Here is an 18,333-nt window from a genome sequence, read left to right as displayed (position 1 = left end):
ATATTCATAGATTCAGTAGTAATTTAATGGTTCGTGTTCGTTTGGGAATTTTGTGTGAAAAATCCATTTCCATATATGGGCATGGATGAACACCGTATGAATCAGAGAGTAATTGAAAGAAGTGAATCCACATTCCTCACTACTAATAACTTTTACATTTCAGCACTCAAGCGAAGAAATATATGTATTTAGAATAAAAAGTTTTGAGTATAGCTAAATTATATGACTTATCAAGGAAATATGGATGATGTCTTGGTATAAAATGAACTACACTTTCCATTATTCGATGATTTGAATCCAAAATCTATAGTAAGTTACATGAATCCTTTAAATTACGAAGAACAAATCAGTGATAGAAAATGTGTTAGAACTTTTGGACTTATAAGCACAAATGGGGAGGCAAAGTCAAAAGGAGTATTCAAACGAGAGTAAATCGGATGATGCTTTTGGCAACATCATTAAGTAATGGTTGAATTCCTTGAAGTACGTCGTAACAAAAAGGATCCTTGAAGCCATAAGGATTTTGCTTTCAAAAAGGAGAATCTTGGACGGTGCAACCTAATCAGTTCTCTTACAGGAAGAGTTTCCCTTTTGGTCATTGCTAATTCTTTTTGAATGAATGTTGCATGTGAATTCGAGTATCCCTGTTCCTTCTACTCTTCCCATTGTGGGCCGCGTAGAAGATCAACTACAGAGGGGGCCGCGTAGAAGACCGACTACAAATGTGGACGTCGGGGACATGCAAGACCCGGGGGAGTTTAGCACCGCAAGATATTGTACCAGGAGCAAGATTGTAAAACGAGAATTCACGTTATTTATTGTAAAACGTTTATTTTTGCTAGAGGCACAAACCACTCTTCTCCAAATCGTGATACAAATTGATCCCTGTCTTTCCTTTAGAGATCTATTTCAAAATTATATATTTTTTTCCTTCTATAGGCTTTCCTATCTTCTATGTACTGTAGGCTGGGGGTCTAGGCTTAAGAGGTTTTCCAAGGTTTCCCTGCTTAAGAAAGTTCCCGAATGGGTAGACCCTGATAACAGTTTCATGAAAGATAATCTTCCTTGGTTGTGCACAGCAAACATAACACCTAGATGCACGTAAAAGCAATACAGCCGCGGTACCTGTCTCTTCATTTCTTCTGTCTTCAACATTTCTTTTCTTCGTCTGTCGCAAACATAATATTCTTTTCCAGTCGGAGGACTGACAATCATCACTTCCGGGTTATCCACGATAATAGATAGCTCGCAAAATGTGTTCGGTAAATAAAAATTGAGCTCACAAACTTCGCTCACTGCGAGGGGCATTGTAATCTCCCCACGGAAAATTACCCTCTACCACGCAATAATTAATAATGGTCAATCAAATCATCCACATTTATTTACGTTTGAAAAGCATCTGATCAGATTTTCTAGTAATATATGCGCCGACAGCTCGTCGACGCCAAGGTATTTTTCTAGTACGTTTATTCTTTGGAACAACAGAGGTACAGATATATATGCTCCATGGTTATTATAGTGGGAGAAAGGAACAGCTTCGGAAGTATCGGTTGGAAGATTTTCGGATTGCTAAAAGAGATTTATTTACTCTTCTTCGCGCTAAAGAGAGCTAGGAAAGTTTGTGCCGCTAGCGTGATAGATAAAGAGAAAGAAAAACCTGTAAAAGAAAATTACATGAGACTTGGAACCAACAGAAAACGGAACATGTACGAAAATGGATTCAATATACAATTTTCCTCAGAAATAAGGTTTGTGACCATTTTATTCTAGAGTGAATGACAAATGAGTTCTCTGTCTGAATCACTGATGATTGTCTGGGCCCTGTAATTAATTGGGAAGTTTCAGCTGTGACGAAGAGAGCCTGCAATCTCTGAGTTTTTATAAATCGTCCAAAAAGGCTTCGTCCACATCTGAAATTTTAGATCTGTCGTAAACTGAACGAATTGTTCAAACGATTGATTTTCCCAACTGAATGCAGCGCTTAATAATAATAACAAATGTAAAGACCTTTTCCAGCAAGCCAGCCGCTGAACATTAAGACGAAGGGCTCCACCAGAGATTCTACTAGGCTGATTTCACGTAAATAATATAGTTAAACTGTACACAGATAAAGGACAGAGAGAGAGAGAGAGAGAGAGCGAATGAAATTCGAGAAATTACTCAGAATCCTCCATTAGCATAATTGTTTGTCTGTCTTTTCACGGATCAGCCTAATAAGAAAACACGAAGCCCTGACTTTATTGTACCGATTTATGTGTGAGGGTGAAAGAGCGATAAAGGCGACAGATACCCTTCTGTACAGACAAAACATTACACCAAGTTAGCGGCAAGCTGCATTCATATAGACTTTCATCATTTACAGAGTAGAATTCATTATAACAACTAGTTTCATGGTCATGAAACTTGTTGTGATGGAGTGACGAATAAACCAATTTCTGGCAGCTGTTGTGGTTTTATCAGTTAAATTTAAAAAAAACAGTCAGTTTGGAAGCATTGTATATCTTTAAGATATGTCACCATCTTTCAAATTCAAATAAGTTTGCACCCACCACACAGGTGGGCATTTAGAGCAGTAGTTGTGGCTGCAGATGAAAGTTCTCACATGCTTAGTGGAATTTTACTTCTAGATCTAACACTCAAAAATCAACTTCTTCACTTAAATTTTCTTTTGAATTGGTAGCAATTGCCAATTTCTTGCTTTATTTGATGATGATGATTTTGGTTTGTGGGACACTCAACACCAAAGTCATCAGTGCCCGTAGAAGTTCCCAATCTTTCCAGTTCCAATCTCGCCACTTCCGAAATGATGATTAGATGACAAGGACAACACAAACACCAAGTACCCGGGTGGAGTAAATCCCCGACCCGGCTGGGGATCGAACCCGGGACCCCGTGATCCAGACATAGCAACATTAGCCACTAGACCAAAAGCTGCGGACTGATTTATTTGAGGTGGAGGCTTGTTGGATATCATCTCACCAGAGTAAATAACTCCAATCTCTACCCTAACCAAGAAGCCAATGTGTATATGAAACTTATTTTTGTGTATTATATTGTGAGTGTGCAAATCACAGTTTATCCAAAACTGATTTTTGTTATCAACAGTGAACACTATTTAACATAAGTATATTGGGAAGTATGTCTAAGAATTCAGAGATCCTTCAAAAAGCTTCTGCTGTATGCATGGTTATTAATTTACACAATATTCTCACTTCTGCTGGATGAATGCTTAATTTACTTTAGTTGCACTGCCCCTGATGATGATAATTCCATAATATGAGAGAGAGCAAATGTATGCAAAACAAGCCAATACTCTTGTCTTTATGTCAACAGAGTAACAGACACTTCTAAGGGCAGGGCACAATGAACTGAGCTTGTTGATTAGTTCATTTATGTACTGACTCGATTTTAAATTGTTATCCAACTGGACTCCAATGAGTTTAAAGCTGCATGTTTCATGTAATGTATGAGCATTAATATCTTCTTCTGGTGGTGTTAAACGGTCATTATTACTCATTTGAAATCACATAATGTGTCTCTTTGAGATGAAGACTTAAACGGATAACTGTGAACCACCTGAAGATGTCTTCAGCTATCATGTGAACTGTGTGTGCTGAGGCTGAGTTTGGACCCATGACTAGTATGCTTGTATCATTAGTAAATATTACAGCTTTTGAATCATTCTGTGAAGTAATCAGAAGATAATTTATGTAGGTTAGAAGCAAGAGTGGGGCCCAGTGTCAATCCTTGTGGCACTCCATATGTGTTGCATCTTTCGGGGGTTAGTGTCATACCTGAGATACAGTTTGTAAATGAGACTGACTACTTTCTGTTATGGACATAAGATTCTATCCATGCAAAGGAGGTGCTATAAATGCCATAACGCCTAACTGTAGTTTCACAAGTAAATTTTGTGATATCCACCATGGAAGGCTTTGGAAAGGTTACAAAATATACTTTTTCCCCCTAAGGTAAGTCTTTCCACTCCCAGGATTGGAATGACTCCTTACCCTCTCCCTTAAAACCTACTTCCTTTTGTCTTTCCCTCTCCTTCCCTCTTTCCCTCTCCTTCCCTCTTTCCTGATGAGGCAACAGTTTGTTGCGAAAGCTTGAATTTTGTGTGTATGTTTGTGTTTGTTTGTGTGTCTATCGACGTGCCAGCGCTTTCGTTTGGTAAGTCACATCATCTTTTTTTTTTTAGATATATTTTTCCCATGTGGAATGTTTCCCTCTATTAATATATAAAGCAAATGATATATATATATATATATATATATATCATTTGCTTATACTTTGAATGTTTAATTTTTTGAGCATAATACATAAGTTTTCATTTTTAATGACATACTGGAGGAGTTTACAGTATTGTAGTACTGGTAGTAATGGAATTTCAAATCTTGTCTACTGATTCTTCTCTGAATTACATAGAGCTCCCTCTTCTTAGCGCAAGGTATTTTAATCCCACAAGTTAACCACACCTTATCCTTGCTCCTTGCTTCTGTTGAATTTTTCCCTTTTTATTTTTATGGGAAAGGAAGACTTCAAACACTGCAGAAATACATCTAAGAAATGGTTAAACTTCCTGTCAGCACAGTCTATTGTATAATTTTCCACTGCCAATGTTCCCATAATTTCTCTCTAAATACTGTGACAGTCATTGCTAATGTTTCTGTGAAAGTACTTTTGAAACATTGCAGATTCTAGGGGCTAAAAACAAATTGTCATTTGCTGTTTCACTATGTGCTTCCTTTTAGGAAATTTTCTGTGGAAAATAATCCAAATCTGGACATCCGTAAGTCTACGTACTCTCTAACAGAAAATTTCACGAGTTTCTGCCTGGCAGCTGATTGTGCACTGAACTGTAACTTCTTGGCAAAAAACTGTGTGCTGACTGATGGCTTGAAAAAAAAATGGCTCTGAGCACTATGGGACTTAACATCTGGGGTCATCAGTTCCCTAGAACTTAGAACTACTTAAACCTAAGGGCAGCACACACATCCTTGCCAAAGCCTGGATTCGAACCTGCGACTGTAGCGGTTGCGCGGTTTCAGACTGAAGCGCCTAGAACCGCTCGGCCACAGTGGCCAGCCATGGATTGAACCTGATACTTTGTCCTCATGGGCAAATGCTCTACAGACTGATCTGTCAGAGTATGGCTCACAACCAGCCCTCACAGTTTTACTTCCAGTAGTACCTCATCTCCTATCTTCCAAATGTCACAGACATAAAGCTGTCAGGGCAGGTCATGAGCCATGCTGGGATAGCTAAGCTAGTATACCTGCAAAAGTTGTAGGTCCCAGGTTTGATTCCTGGTGTGGCACTCAGTTTTAATCTACTAGGAATTTTCTATTGCTTATACCCACTTTATGCAGCATAATACACTTCCTACTGGTGGCCTGCAAACTGTCAGTACTAAAAAATGGTTCAAATGGCTCTGAGCACTATGGGACTTAACTTCTGAGGTCATCAGTCCCCTAGAACTTAGAACTACTTAAACCTAACTAACCTAAGGACATCACACACATCCATGCCTGAGGCAGGATTCGAACCTGCGACCATAGCGGTCACACTGTTCCGGACTGTAGCGCCTAGAACCGCTCGGCCACCCCGGCCGGCCTCAGTACTAAAAGTTTGTGTGTTTCGTGATCCACTACTGTGCACATAATTTAAAAAAAAAACTCTTTAACGCAGCATTAAGCAATCTGAAGGGACTGAAACTTAACCCCCTTTTCTACCTACAGTTTTATCCTTTACTTTTTTGCCTAGTGTTTGATTTTTCTCCAGAAATAACTTCATCATCATTGGAAATCCCACTTAACTTGCCTGTATGTTATCCATTCTTGCTGTATTAGCTGTCATATTTTAACCATCCTGAACTTACAAATTCATGAGTGATAGCCAGCTGTACAACTCTTGTTCCTCTTTGAAGTGATCCTAAAAACTGACAGTTTTATATAGTGGCAGGGCAGGCAAGTACATATGACAACACAGCAAGTCATTGTGGAAGAAAAGCCTTATGGGCTGTAGAAACGTATGATGTTATGACCTCTATGCCAAGGATATTGTTTCTGACCCCCATGCCAAGGATATTGTTTCAGAATTATGGTTGACATGAGTATAGTACTGTTGTCTATGGGAGTTATTGCCCATGCCAGATTACATATTTTGTGAAGGTTAAAACCATTGTCACAATTAATTAAATCATCTGTCAAGCATATTTCAGCAAGTTTCCCGAAAACTGAATTGCTGCATCATGAAACAGAGATATTTTCGTAGTCCACTGGACGGCTTGCTTGCATACAGTGCTCAGCCATAGTAGATTTATCATATTGTAGCATTGATGCTACTAGTGACATTCTTGAACTGTGCATAAAGTATGTCTGCTGTATAACAAATCTTACTGACAGAGAACCTTTTACATTCCTGCCTTTTGTAGAATCAAGTCACCCTTCAGGTGTGGCTATCTCTGGTGATGACAGAAAAATAACCATGATTTTATGTTTAGGGAGAATATGATCAATTTTAGAAGAAAAATTCCCTACAAACAAGAGCACAGCTGTTGAAGTGGGCACAAATGTTAATCCTTTGAAGAACAGGCCTCATACCATTTCTCATCAGTGCCATAGAAAAATTTGTGTAGCCCCTTTCCAGTGATTCTTTGGATGAAATAAAGGAGGAAGCTTGGGCAATTTTCAGTTCTGGCCCACAAGGGAGAAACTTCTCCAGTGCAGGGAGTTTGTCATTACAAGACTATATGAGGACGCAGACACGGTTGCTTTCCACGGTTATAAAAGAAATTCCACTGATTTGAGGTCTACAATTACAAGCTGTGCAGTTAGTTGGATATTAGCACATACCACCAGATAAATAAGAATCCTTTGAACTCATTGGTCTGCAAGATGGCTCAGCTCTTGAGTGCATCCTTCTTACATAAAGAAGTTGTGAGTGGATTAAAACCCATAGTGTGCTTCCTAAGGTTCACAAAGAGGATGTACTTCTACTAGCTATAGAAATAATACTGGGTCTTCTCTGTATCATATGGCTAAGCATTTAGCCTCATTGCTGAGATGACCTGTTGGAATGAGTCATTACCACATCTGGAATTGAGCTGATTTTATCAGCAGACTGAAAACTTTGAGGCTCAGCAGTTCGGATTTACAGGTTAGTTCTCATCTTGCAGTTCTCATCTTGCATCATTACCAAAGTACAGTTGTCTTCTTTGATGTAAGGCTTGTTTTACACAGTCAGAGTTATGTAGGTTAACATCATCTTTTGTGTCTGTAACAAATGTATTATTAAGACCAAACCTATTTTACTTTATTTTAAAGCATTTCAATAGTCACTGTTGCAATATGTTTATTTTTACAGTTGTGTTTAGTAGGATCATGAATAGTTCTCATGCTTTAACTTAATACTATAAACAGTGTTAAATTGTTGACACAACTCACTGCTTCATTTTTTGGTTTCTTAAATCTTTCTTAAAATTCTTCTTCCCATATACTCCACACAAAAAATGAAAAATGTACTAAATGCTACAGAACACACATTTGATGACAGACAAAAGGCTTTTATGACACTTATGAAACCCAATGCTCCAAACCTTTAGAGGCAACAAAAAATTCGCAAAGTAAACACTCTCATGAGAACAGCCATAAATTGCAGAAAACCACCCACATACGACCTTACCAGACATTTGTTAAATGTGCTCAGCAGCAGTAAAGAACACAAACTGACAGAACAATGAAAAATACAGAAAAACTAATAAACAACATAAAAAGCATGTATGTTGCAGATACAACTGTATTGCTTCATTTGATGTATAAAAAATGTACTCCACAATCCCGGCAAGGAAATAATCAAGATAACAGAACAAGACTTAGACACGTACAATCCACAGAAAAACATAGTAGAGATAAACACACTCCTACACCACATTACCAACCAATGCTACTTTGAATTCAAGAAGGAATTTACTTACCACAGGAAGAATTGCCAATGGGATCCACATTTTGGGAAAGTTAGCAGATATTTTTATGAACAAAACAGAAGAAAGAATAGACCAGAAAACAGTAGCAGGAAAATACAATGTACTATACTGGCAGAGGTACATTGATGACATCCTCTGCTTGGTAGTTGAATCAGAAACTAAGATAGAATAGCTACACACAGATATAAACTCATTACACAGAAAGAAAGTGACACATTTATTAAAAAATCTGGTATCTACCAATTCCTGTATAACAGTTTTGATGCCCTAGACTTAGGTCAGACATTCGAAATAAGGTGCACAGAACATAAAAGAGCATGGAAATATGGCACCAGCAATTCACATGTGTGTGTGCCAAAAAATATAAATGCAAACACAGAGCAATAGCAGATGATCCCACGGCCATGAAAACAAAAGATGAGTGCATCCCATGACACCAAAGCAGAGTACAAAAAATGACGAGATGTCAGTAGACCTACAAACAGCAAAGTATTTAGTGTCAGTGAAAGTGGCAATAGTCTAAGATATATGTGAAGAAGAATGTTAAGAATTTTTCAGTTTCAGCATTTTGTTGACAGGGAACAGCAACTTTATTTGAATTCCTTAAAGCATTTATTAATGCAACTGTTGACAGTACCATCAATAAATGTTTTAAGGAATGTTAAGAATGGTATAACAAACAGTCATGAGTAATGATAATAATTGAACACTTTTATAGTAGTAAGTTAAAGCATTAAAATTGTTGATGATCCTGGAATACAAAATTGTAAGAAAAACTGCTTTATTACAGTGGCCCCTGGAGATGCTTTAAAATAATAGATTACACATATGATCTTAATAATATTTCATTACAGATGCAAAAGATGGTATTAATCTACATAACTTGTATTTACCAAACTCACACGCACAGAGTCCTCATCCTTGATTGCAAAACATTTTAGCAAACAAATTATAACACTGATTCGCCATATGCTCTCTTCAACTCACTTTTTATTTAATAATGAATTTTATGAACAAATTGACAAGATTGTCATGGAAAACCCCTTTTCTCCCCCAGTGGCAAACTTTTTTATTGAGGATTTCGAGAAGGCATTTGATTCTGCGAGTTCTATGCCTGTTATCTTTTGGAGGTATTTAAATGACACTTTTTTAACATAACCCACAGCAAGGAGAAATTTCATCATTTCTTAGATCATCAGAATTACTCTCATGGCAGCAGGCATGTGTGAGTGGACAGTGTCACCATTCTATGCAGTGTCCTGAATACACATATAAACAGGGCATATGTGGTTGCTGATAGGGACATCTACAGGAAATAAATTGAACGTCTCAAAAGTGTCTTTGAAGATGATGGCTATCCACTGTGGAAGGTCCACTAGGCTTTGCAAATCAAAGGTACTTGTCTCACCTCAAGAAACTGAAGATGAAAGGCTCAAGCCACATGACCTTCTTACCATTTGTAGGGAATCTATCTCCTGAAATAGGTCAAATCCTCTCTAAACATGAAGTAAACATTGTTTTTGATGTGTCAGTGTGGTTTGTTGTATATTTGGATGCAACCAGTACTATTACCATCTGCTGCAACCTCATTAACCTGTGTGGCTGAGCATTGAATGCAGGCAACTTAAACTATTGATTATGAGAACATCCAGATTTTAGCATTTGTTTCATCCTTCTGGAATTCAGTTTTCATGAACTACCTTTGACGAATGCTTTAATTAACTGTGATAATGGTTTTCACCTTGACAAAATGTAGAGTCCAGCACTGGAAATAATTAACTCTCACAGATAATGGTACAACCTTTACCTGTTAAAATTTCTGCATTCTTTTTTGAGCTAAGTGTGCAACAGTTGTTTTCTGAGCATTATCCAAATTTTGTCATTGACCATAATGAGTCTTTACCATCCTTAATCTGCTTTCTTGGCACAGCTCTACTAGAGAACAATTTACAATCAGTTTAAACATTGCCCATAATTTCTCTATGTCCATTGTATTGGATCTGAATGATGTCCATTCTTTGGCTGTTTAGGATAGTAATAACAGCTTAATCTACTCTTTACAGCATAAAGCTGTCCACCAGGATGAGTGGCCAGCATGATGGAACGTCATACCTAACGGCCTGGGTTCAATTCCCGGCTGGGTCGGAGATTTTCTCCACTCAGGGACTGGGTGTTTTGTTGTCCTAATCATCATCATTTCATCCCCATCGACACACAAGTACTACGGGATATCAGTAAACAAGAAATAGGGAGAGACAAATGAAAGTGCAATAATATGTAGATAAGGGAGAAGGGATAATGTAATAAGAGACCCACAGCAGGTAGCAAACATTGTGAATGAGACTTTTTCAAGTACTGCAAAGAAATTACAACATAAATTCTGCAAAACAAATCTAATACTTGCAAATAAATATGCACTACATCTGCTGAAGTAAGGTAATGTAAAAGACATAGAAAATTACCAGCTTATTTTCCTTGTGTCATCTCTGTAAAAAATGGCAGAATTGGTAATGAAAACAGGGAATGAATTATTTAAGTGAAAACAATCTCGTAAGTTAGTCACTGTGTGGGTTCCTAAGTGGTAAATGCACAGAGTCAGCTGCAGTCATTTCACAAAGATGGTATTTGGTGATCTTGATAAGGATGAGTGGCAGGCATATTCTCAAATATTTCTAAGGCTTTTGATGCTGTTGACCACAATTTTCTACTAAATAAGCTAGAATCATTACGGAAAAAAGAAGTTGTGGTTTGTGACTTGCTCCACTCATACCTATCAGGTAGGGTAAAAAGAGCAGAGACAACATGAACATCAAATAATGGTATAATTCTAGTGAAACACTAATTGTAACCAAAACTCATTTGTACAGAGTTCCTCAGGGTAGTGTACAAGTGTTCAGACATCTACTGTTCCTAATATGCAGTACATAAGTGACTTTCCCAAAATTAGTCATAGGGGCAAAATTCTCTTTGCTGGTGACAGCAGTATCATAGTCTCTGAGAAAACAAGATAACTCCTGGCAGAGAAAGCATATAAAACACAAAGTTTAATTTGGTCAATTGACAATAAAGTTACATTGAATGTTAAGGAAACAAATGCCATGAATCTCAATTGAAGAGTGAAAATTGCATTATTAAATTTAATGTTGATGGTACCTTTATAGACTGCCTAACAAAAAATATTTCTAACGATGAATATTGATTATCTGTTGAAGCTGTGAGCACACATACTTGCAAACAATATTTCATATGCATGTTTTGTTCTAGAGTCCAGCGATTACTGGGTAGCAGCTAGCATCTTTTAGTTACATATTATTCATATATACATTCAGTTCTTAGCTATGGAATTCTTTTCTGGATAACAAATGTACAGAATATAAATACAGTTTTCCAACTGCAGAAAAGGGCCATAAGAATAATAACAAGGCATAATAATAAAGTTCATTGTAATGATTTGTTCAAAACATCAAGAATTTTAAATACACCATGTGAGTACATGTACCAGTCAGTTATGTACACCAGAAGTAATCTTGATATATTGCTCCTCAAACAGCTCTGTTCATAAACATGGAACAAATGCTAGACTAACTTACATTTACAAAGAAAGAAGGAACATAAAACAACATAACAGCATTTTCTACAAATGAATAAAATTGTACAATAAATTGCCTAAAGAGGTTTAAGAGATCACTAAAACCAATTTATTTAAGAAGCCAGTTAAAAAGTGCTTGTTAAGTTACACACTCAATAAACTGGAGAATGTGCAATATGAATGTAAAATGATTCATTCTACATCACTATGATTTATTATACAAATAATCCATGGAACACAAAATTAATTAACTACAGTGAAGGATTACTTACAAGTAAACTTACCCAAAGGATACACACATTTTTTGTATGTACCCATACATCCATTAAGGATGCGCAACATCCCTTTGAAAAAAACTGAGTTCAATATTTCTGTATAAATACCGCTGAACGGGTAACAGGTATAAAAAGACTTCAAATAAAAGTTCAGTCATGTTACAATGGTGCACCCAGAATTGTCAGAAAAGGCATTTTTTTTAGAAATCCTCCCCTTCCCACAATTTTGTTTTTCATTTGGCATTTGACGAATAGCAAACCATACAGCATGATTAATATCCAATTCAGTCGTATATTGTATTCCAGAGATGCATGTGTCAGAAATAAATTAGAAATATCTCCAGACTGCTGTGCACACACCCGATACGTGTCTGCTGCAATGCCAGTTGTCATGTTGCATTGTTTAATAAGTATTTCCCAGATATACACACTGACACAAAGCTATTGCAATACCAAGAAGGAGTTGTGTGACATAAACAAAGTTTGGTAGGTGTTTTTCTACATCTGAAAGATGATGTGTTTTCAAATTGTGCACCAGTCGCATAAGAGTGCCACTAGTAGTGCCATTATGAGGATGCAAATCAGGTTTGCTTTAAATATATGCTATAATAGTCAAGAGCATTAGTTACATTTGAGATTGCATGGTGGAGTTACTGTTATTCAAGAATGCCTTTAAGATGACAAAGACGTCATTATCAACACCTCACTGAGTTTCAGTGGGTTTGGTAACAGGGTTATGAGAAGCTGGATGTTCCTTCTGTGATATTGCAGAAACACTTGGCAGGAATGTAGTCACTGTACATCATTACTTGCAACGGTGATCACAAGAATGTATAGTTGTAAGAAAACTGGGCTCCAGATGGCCACATGGCACTACTGGAGGGATGACAAATGTGTTTGGCGTATGGCTCTGGTGCATTGTACTGCATATGAAGCAGCAGTTTGAGCAGCAGTTGGCACCACAGTGTCACAACGAATTTTTACAAATCAGTTACTTCAAGGACAATTCCTAGCCTGATGCCCTGTAGTGTGCATTGAACTGACCCCAAATCACCGCCATCTGCAACTTCAGTGATTTCAAGCGAGAGCTCATTGGAGGCCAGGTTGGAGAAATGTTGTGCTTTTTTGGTGATAGATAGTTCTTCCTCAGTGCCAGTGATCACTGTGTGTTGGTTAGAAGTACACCATTTGAGAGCCTGGAACCAACATGTCTGTGTGCTAGACACACTGGACCTACACCTGGAGCTATGATCTGGGGTGTGGGTTCCTATGATACCAGGAACACTCTTGTGGCTATCCCACGCACCCTTACTGCATATCTGTACATCATTCTGGTGATTCAACCTATTGTGCTGCTGTTCATGAACAGCACTCCAGGGGGTGTTTTCCAACTCTAGCATCATCCACAAACAACATTAAGTGCGACAGGCATGACCGATCAAGTGCGACAGGCATGGAACTCCATCCCACAAACTGGCATCCAGCACCTGTACAACACAATGCATGCATGTTTTCATGCTTGAATTCAACATTTTGGCAGTTACACTGGTTATTAATGTACCAGTGTTTCACATTTGCTGTGGCTTGTCTCTTGGTCATATTAACCTGTGATCCTGCAGTGTTAATCACTTGACTACATTACCTAGACAAATTTATCCCAAAATTCTTTACTCTATCTACATTAATTATTTTTTTAGTGTTGCAAAATTTTTTGTCAGTGTGTATTCTAAATATATATTGTACCTGTATTGTTCTAAATATAGATATTGTTTTAATTTTATTTATCTTTTAATCTTGTAATACTTTGTTTTCTTTTTTACATTGGCCATATTTTTGTTGTTTTCAAGTTGTAACATTTTTAGATTTAATTATTTTACATTTGAAATTGTTTGTAAATTATTGTTATAGTATTATTGTAAATCTAGACAGTAGTGAGGAAGTGCAGAATTGTTCATGTCAAAAAATATGCCGAATGCACTTTGATTTTGTGCACCAAGTGCAAGGTATCTTGGAGGAGGGGGGGGGGGGACAACTTTTTTATACAAATCTATGTGCACCATTCTAACATACATTAAAAATGATAGAACTTTTATTTAAAGGTATTCATTCAGAAATATTAAACTGAATTTTTTCAAGAGGGTGTTTCACCTCCTTAATGGCTGTATGGGCACACGTAAAAAAATATGTCGCTCTTATTTTGCTCTGCACTAAAACATATTTAAAGTAGATCAGAATCGAAGTGTATCTGTTGGTTAGGATTACTTGTTAGATAACATGGAGGAGAGTTTCAGTAAAAAAAGTCACACCAGTTAATAATAATAATAATAATAATAATAATAATAATAATATCCTGCACTGAACAGATACTCGGTTTGAAGACAATTCTGGGATAATCCAAGAACTGTAAGTAGGGGTCTCAACGTTATCAGACACTAACAAACACCAGATCCAATATTAAATTCATAAGAGAGTCATCAGAGTCCTTTGAGATTGTAACAGGAGTGAGACAGGATGATGGTATTTCACCACTGTTGTTCTATGTAGTATTAGAGACAGCTGTCAGGGAATGGGAAAAATATTTGAAGTACAGGGACTTTATAAACCAATCAGACTAGGAAATAAAACAAAAGGATGACTTATTGGCTAACTGTCATTTTCTAGTGATCTTGCAGTACTCACAGACAACACAGAAACTGCAGTAAAGAAAATAAAGATCCTGAAAGAGAAGGCTGAAAAGGTGAGACCACAGATCTCTTTCAAGAAAACGGAATAGATGTGAAAAAAAATATGTTGCAGCAGGCAGATGCCAAAAGATGACTTGAGCATAGTCATGGAGCAGCAAGGTGCACAAAAAAATCAAAAAAATTGGAGAGAAGACTCATCAGAAAAATGGTATGGCCCAACAAGACAGTAGATGGTTTGTGTAGTAGACAAGAGACTGAACAGATATCTATCACAGTACACGACATGAAGAAAAATCAACTGAAATTTTATGAGTGCATATCAAGAAAATGCTACACACATTACAAATTAAATGGATATTGTAGTACACAGAAAATGTGAAGAACATGAAGTGGACCACCAAAATCATAAGATACTTGAAGTTCTTGGACAAGAAGGACACACATCCAACCACAAAATGAACCAGTAGGTCAAGGAATTCAATACGGGAACAATTTGGTCAGAAAAAAGAAACTACGTAGTGAGAGCATGAAATAAGTGTGGTGCCTGAGAAAATCTTACATCTAATACATACTTTTGCGTGGTCCTCTAGTCACCAATAATAATAATAATAACATATGTCATTTCACACCCTTTTTTACACTATAATAATTTTTACTTTACCGAAAACCTAATTCCAAAGATCTGCAGTGGATAATAATAAATACCCTCTTTCTGAGCTCAACATCTCATTCATTACGAGAGGATGTGACTCACCTTTTCAGGCAAGCAAATGAGAAGTTGCATACTAAATGAAAGCCAAACCATCACCCGGGTCCTGTCAGCTGATAATGGGTATGTAGTGTTACATTATGAAATAATGTGTGTGCAGTATGGTTAGAGATTGCCATTGAAAAATTAATGAATGTATACTACTAGATTTTTTACTATTAAATAACTTATTTGCAAAACAATATTGTGCACTAGGGATAAACTGAATAAAGTAAACAGCCTAAACTTGTATTTGGAAGGATAGAGATTCCAGCCTCCATCCATCTATCCTGATTTAAGTTTTCCTGGGTTTTCCTAAATTACATCAGGAAAATGCTGTAACGGTTTGTACTATAATGCCACAGCTTACTATCTGTCCCATTCTTGTCAAGAAACCTGTAAGTATGTAAATATCTGTGTATATGAATTATATCTATTTTCTTTTTGTTCTTAAACTGCCATACTATGACATGTCCATCATCTACAACAGTAAACCACGCATGAATAAAACTATTACTACTTCAAAGATGTGGAGCATGAGCTGTGGCACTCATGTACAGGGCTATTACAAATGATTGAAGCGATTTCATAAACTCACTGTAGCTCCATTCATTGACATCTGGTCACGACACACTACAGATACGTAGAAAAACTCATAAAGTTTTGTTCGGCTGAAGCCGCACTTCAGGTTTCTGCCGCAAGAGCGCTCGAGAGCGCAGTGAGACAAAATGGCGACAGGAGCCGAGAAAGCGTATGTCGTGCTTGAAATGCACTCACATCAGTCAGTCGTAACTTCAGGACAAAGTTCGACAAAGATCCACCAACTGCGAACTCCATTCGGCGATGGTATGCGCAGTTTAAAGCTGCTGGATGCCTCTGTAAGGGGAAATCAATGGGTCGGCCTGCAGTGAGCGAAGAAACGGTTGAACGCTTGCGGGAAAGTTTCACGCGTAGCCCGTGGAAGTCAACGAATAAAGCAAGCAGGGAGCTAAACGTACCACAGCCGACAGTTTGGAAAATCTTACGGAAAAGGCTAAAGCAGAAGCCTTACCGTTTACATTTGCTACAAGCCCTGACACCCGATGACAAAGTCAAACGCTCTGAATTTTCGGCGTGGTTGCAACAGCTCATGGAAGAGGATGCGTTCAGTGCGAAACTTGTTTTCAGTGATGAAGCGACATTTTTTCTTAATGGTGAAGTGAACAGACACAATGTGCGAATCTGGGCGGTAGAGAATCCTCACGCATTCGTTCAGCAAATTCACAGTTCACCAAAAGTTAACGTGTTTTGTGCAATCTCACAGTTTAAAGTTTACGGCCCCTTTTTCTTCTGCGAAAAAAACGTTACAGGACACGTGTATCTGGACATGCTGGAAAATTGGCTCATGCCACAACTGGAGACCGACAGCGCCGACTTCGTCTTTCAACAGGATGGTGCTCCACCGCACTTCCATCATGATGTTCGGCATTTCTTAAACAGGAGATTGGAAAACCGATGGATCGGTCATGGTGGAGATCATGATCAGCAATTCAAGTCATGGCCTCCACGCTCTCCCGACTTAACCCCATGCAATTTCTTTCTGTGGGGTTATGTGAAAGATTCAGTGTTTAAACCTCCTCTACCAAGAAACATGCCAGAACTGCGATCTCGCATCAACGATGCTTTCGAACTCATTGATGGGGACATGCTGCGCTGAGTGTGGGGGGAACTTGATTATCGGTTTGATGTCTGCCGAATCACTAAAGGGGCACATATCGAACATTTGTGAATGCCTAAAAAAACTTTTTGAGTTTTTGTATGTGTGTGCAAAGCATTGTGAAAATATCTCAAATAATAAAGTTATTGTAGAGCTGTGAAATCGCTTCAATCATTTGTAATAACCCTGTACTTTTGTGACTTTGTGTTGCTATGAATATGAGAATTAAGGAAGTCCATTTCAGAGGTGGCTTTGGAAAGTTATAAGCTAGTTGCTGTTGTAACAACAGGTGCTGTAGCCAATGAATCACTGAAACAATAAGATACTACTTATAGAACTCTGGCAAATTTGGGATTTGGTTGAAGGTAGAGGATTGTTTATGGACGATGTTGACAAGCCAGTTGTGAAACATGAAAGAAATGACAAGTTGTCAACTTTTCGTTTTGTGCTGAAATACTGGAACACATTAATCTCTGCGGAGATCCGTTCTGTGGCGCAGGAATCATTTGCTGCTGAAGAGGTGGCAACTGTTAAAAGGCATGCTATTTTGCTCAAAAATTGAGTTTATTAGAAAGCATACATGAAAAGTGATGAAGGAGGTAGCTTTGGATTTGCAGAAACAGGAAAATTTTAAATAAGGTAATGGAATGAGTTTTAAATAGTTTTGCTTGAATCACAAAGATATTGTTGATGAATCTGTTTTATGTTTTTCTTCTTCTTCTGGGGAAAGATTCTTTTATAATTCAATGAAAATAATAGCACAACAAGAGGTAATCATTGTCCTTCCAGCTGTCCTAGTTTGTTTGCCCATCAGGCCCTATAAGCAATGTTTTGTGTCTTTTAAGACATGATTATTGTGAGAGGAAAGGTTAGAACAGTTATTTATATTATTTGGGTTAAAATAAAAATTTGTAAGGCGAAATGTTAAAATTTATTTATAGACCTTTTTATGAATCTGTGCAATTTAAATAATAGAAAAGAACTTCTCATCTTAAACCTATTTCATAATATTTAAAGAAATAAATAATGAAATGCTAAAATGTATGTGCATGTGTCTGTATTGTCATATAATTGTTGTACCATTCAAATCTATTTGCTTACCTTGTTGCACAGGTTGCTGTTGTCAGTACTACATTATTAGCTATTACTGCTCCTGCACATATTATATTTGAACTTCGTATATCCTGTAAAAATACCATCCAGCATGGATGCACCATAGGCCTGTGAAAGGAAAATAAAGTTAATATTGAAAAAAAAACTGCTAAGTAGCTATACATTCGGTATTTACATTCAACACATCTTGACAGCTGTAAATCATTCACGATTTTTGTATGTTATGGCCGTTAGCATAACT

General features: G+C 37.3%; 1 protein-coding gene across 1 annotated transcript in view; it reads right to left on the bottom strand.

Annotated features, from left to right (window-relative positions):
- The window catches only part of LOC124798809, a 128,367-nt gene that overhangs the window by 40,410 nt on the left and 69,624 nt on the right, over positions 1 to 18,333 (bottom strand). The window contains exon 5 of the mRNA XM_047262342.1: positions 18,081 to 18,200. Coding sequence (XP_047118298.1) covers positions 18,081 to 18,200 — 120 coding nt within the window. The remainder of the gene's footprint in view (positions 1 to 18,080; positions 18,201 to 18,333) is intronic.

This window comes from Schistocerca piceifrons, chromosome 1, assembly GCF_021461385.2.
Source record: "Schistocerca piceifrons isolate TAMUIC-IGC-003096 chromosome 1, iqSchPice1.1, whole genome shotgun sequence".
NCBI lineage: Eukaryota > Metazoa > Arthropoda > Insecta > Orthoptera > Acrididae > Schistocerca > Schistocerca piceifrons.
The sequence above is the reverse complement of the archived record's forward strand: the minus strand, read 5'-3'. Positions and strand labels throughout refer to the sequence as shown.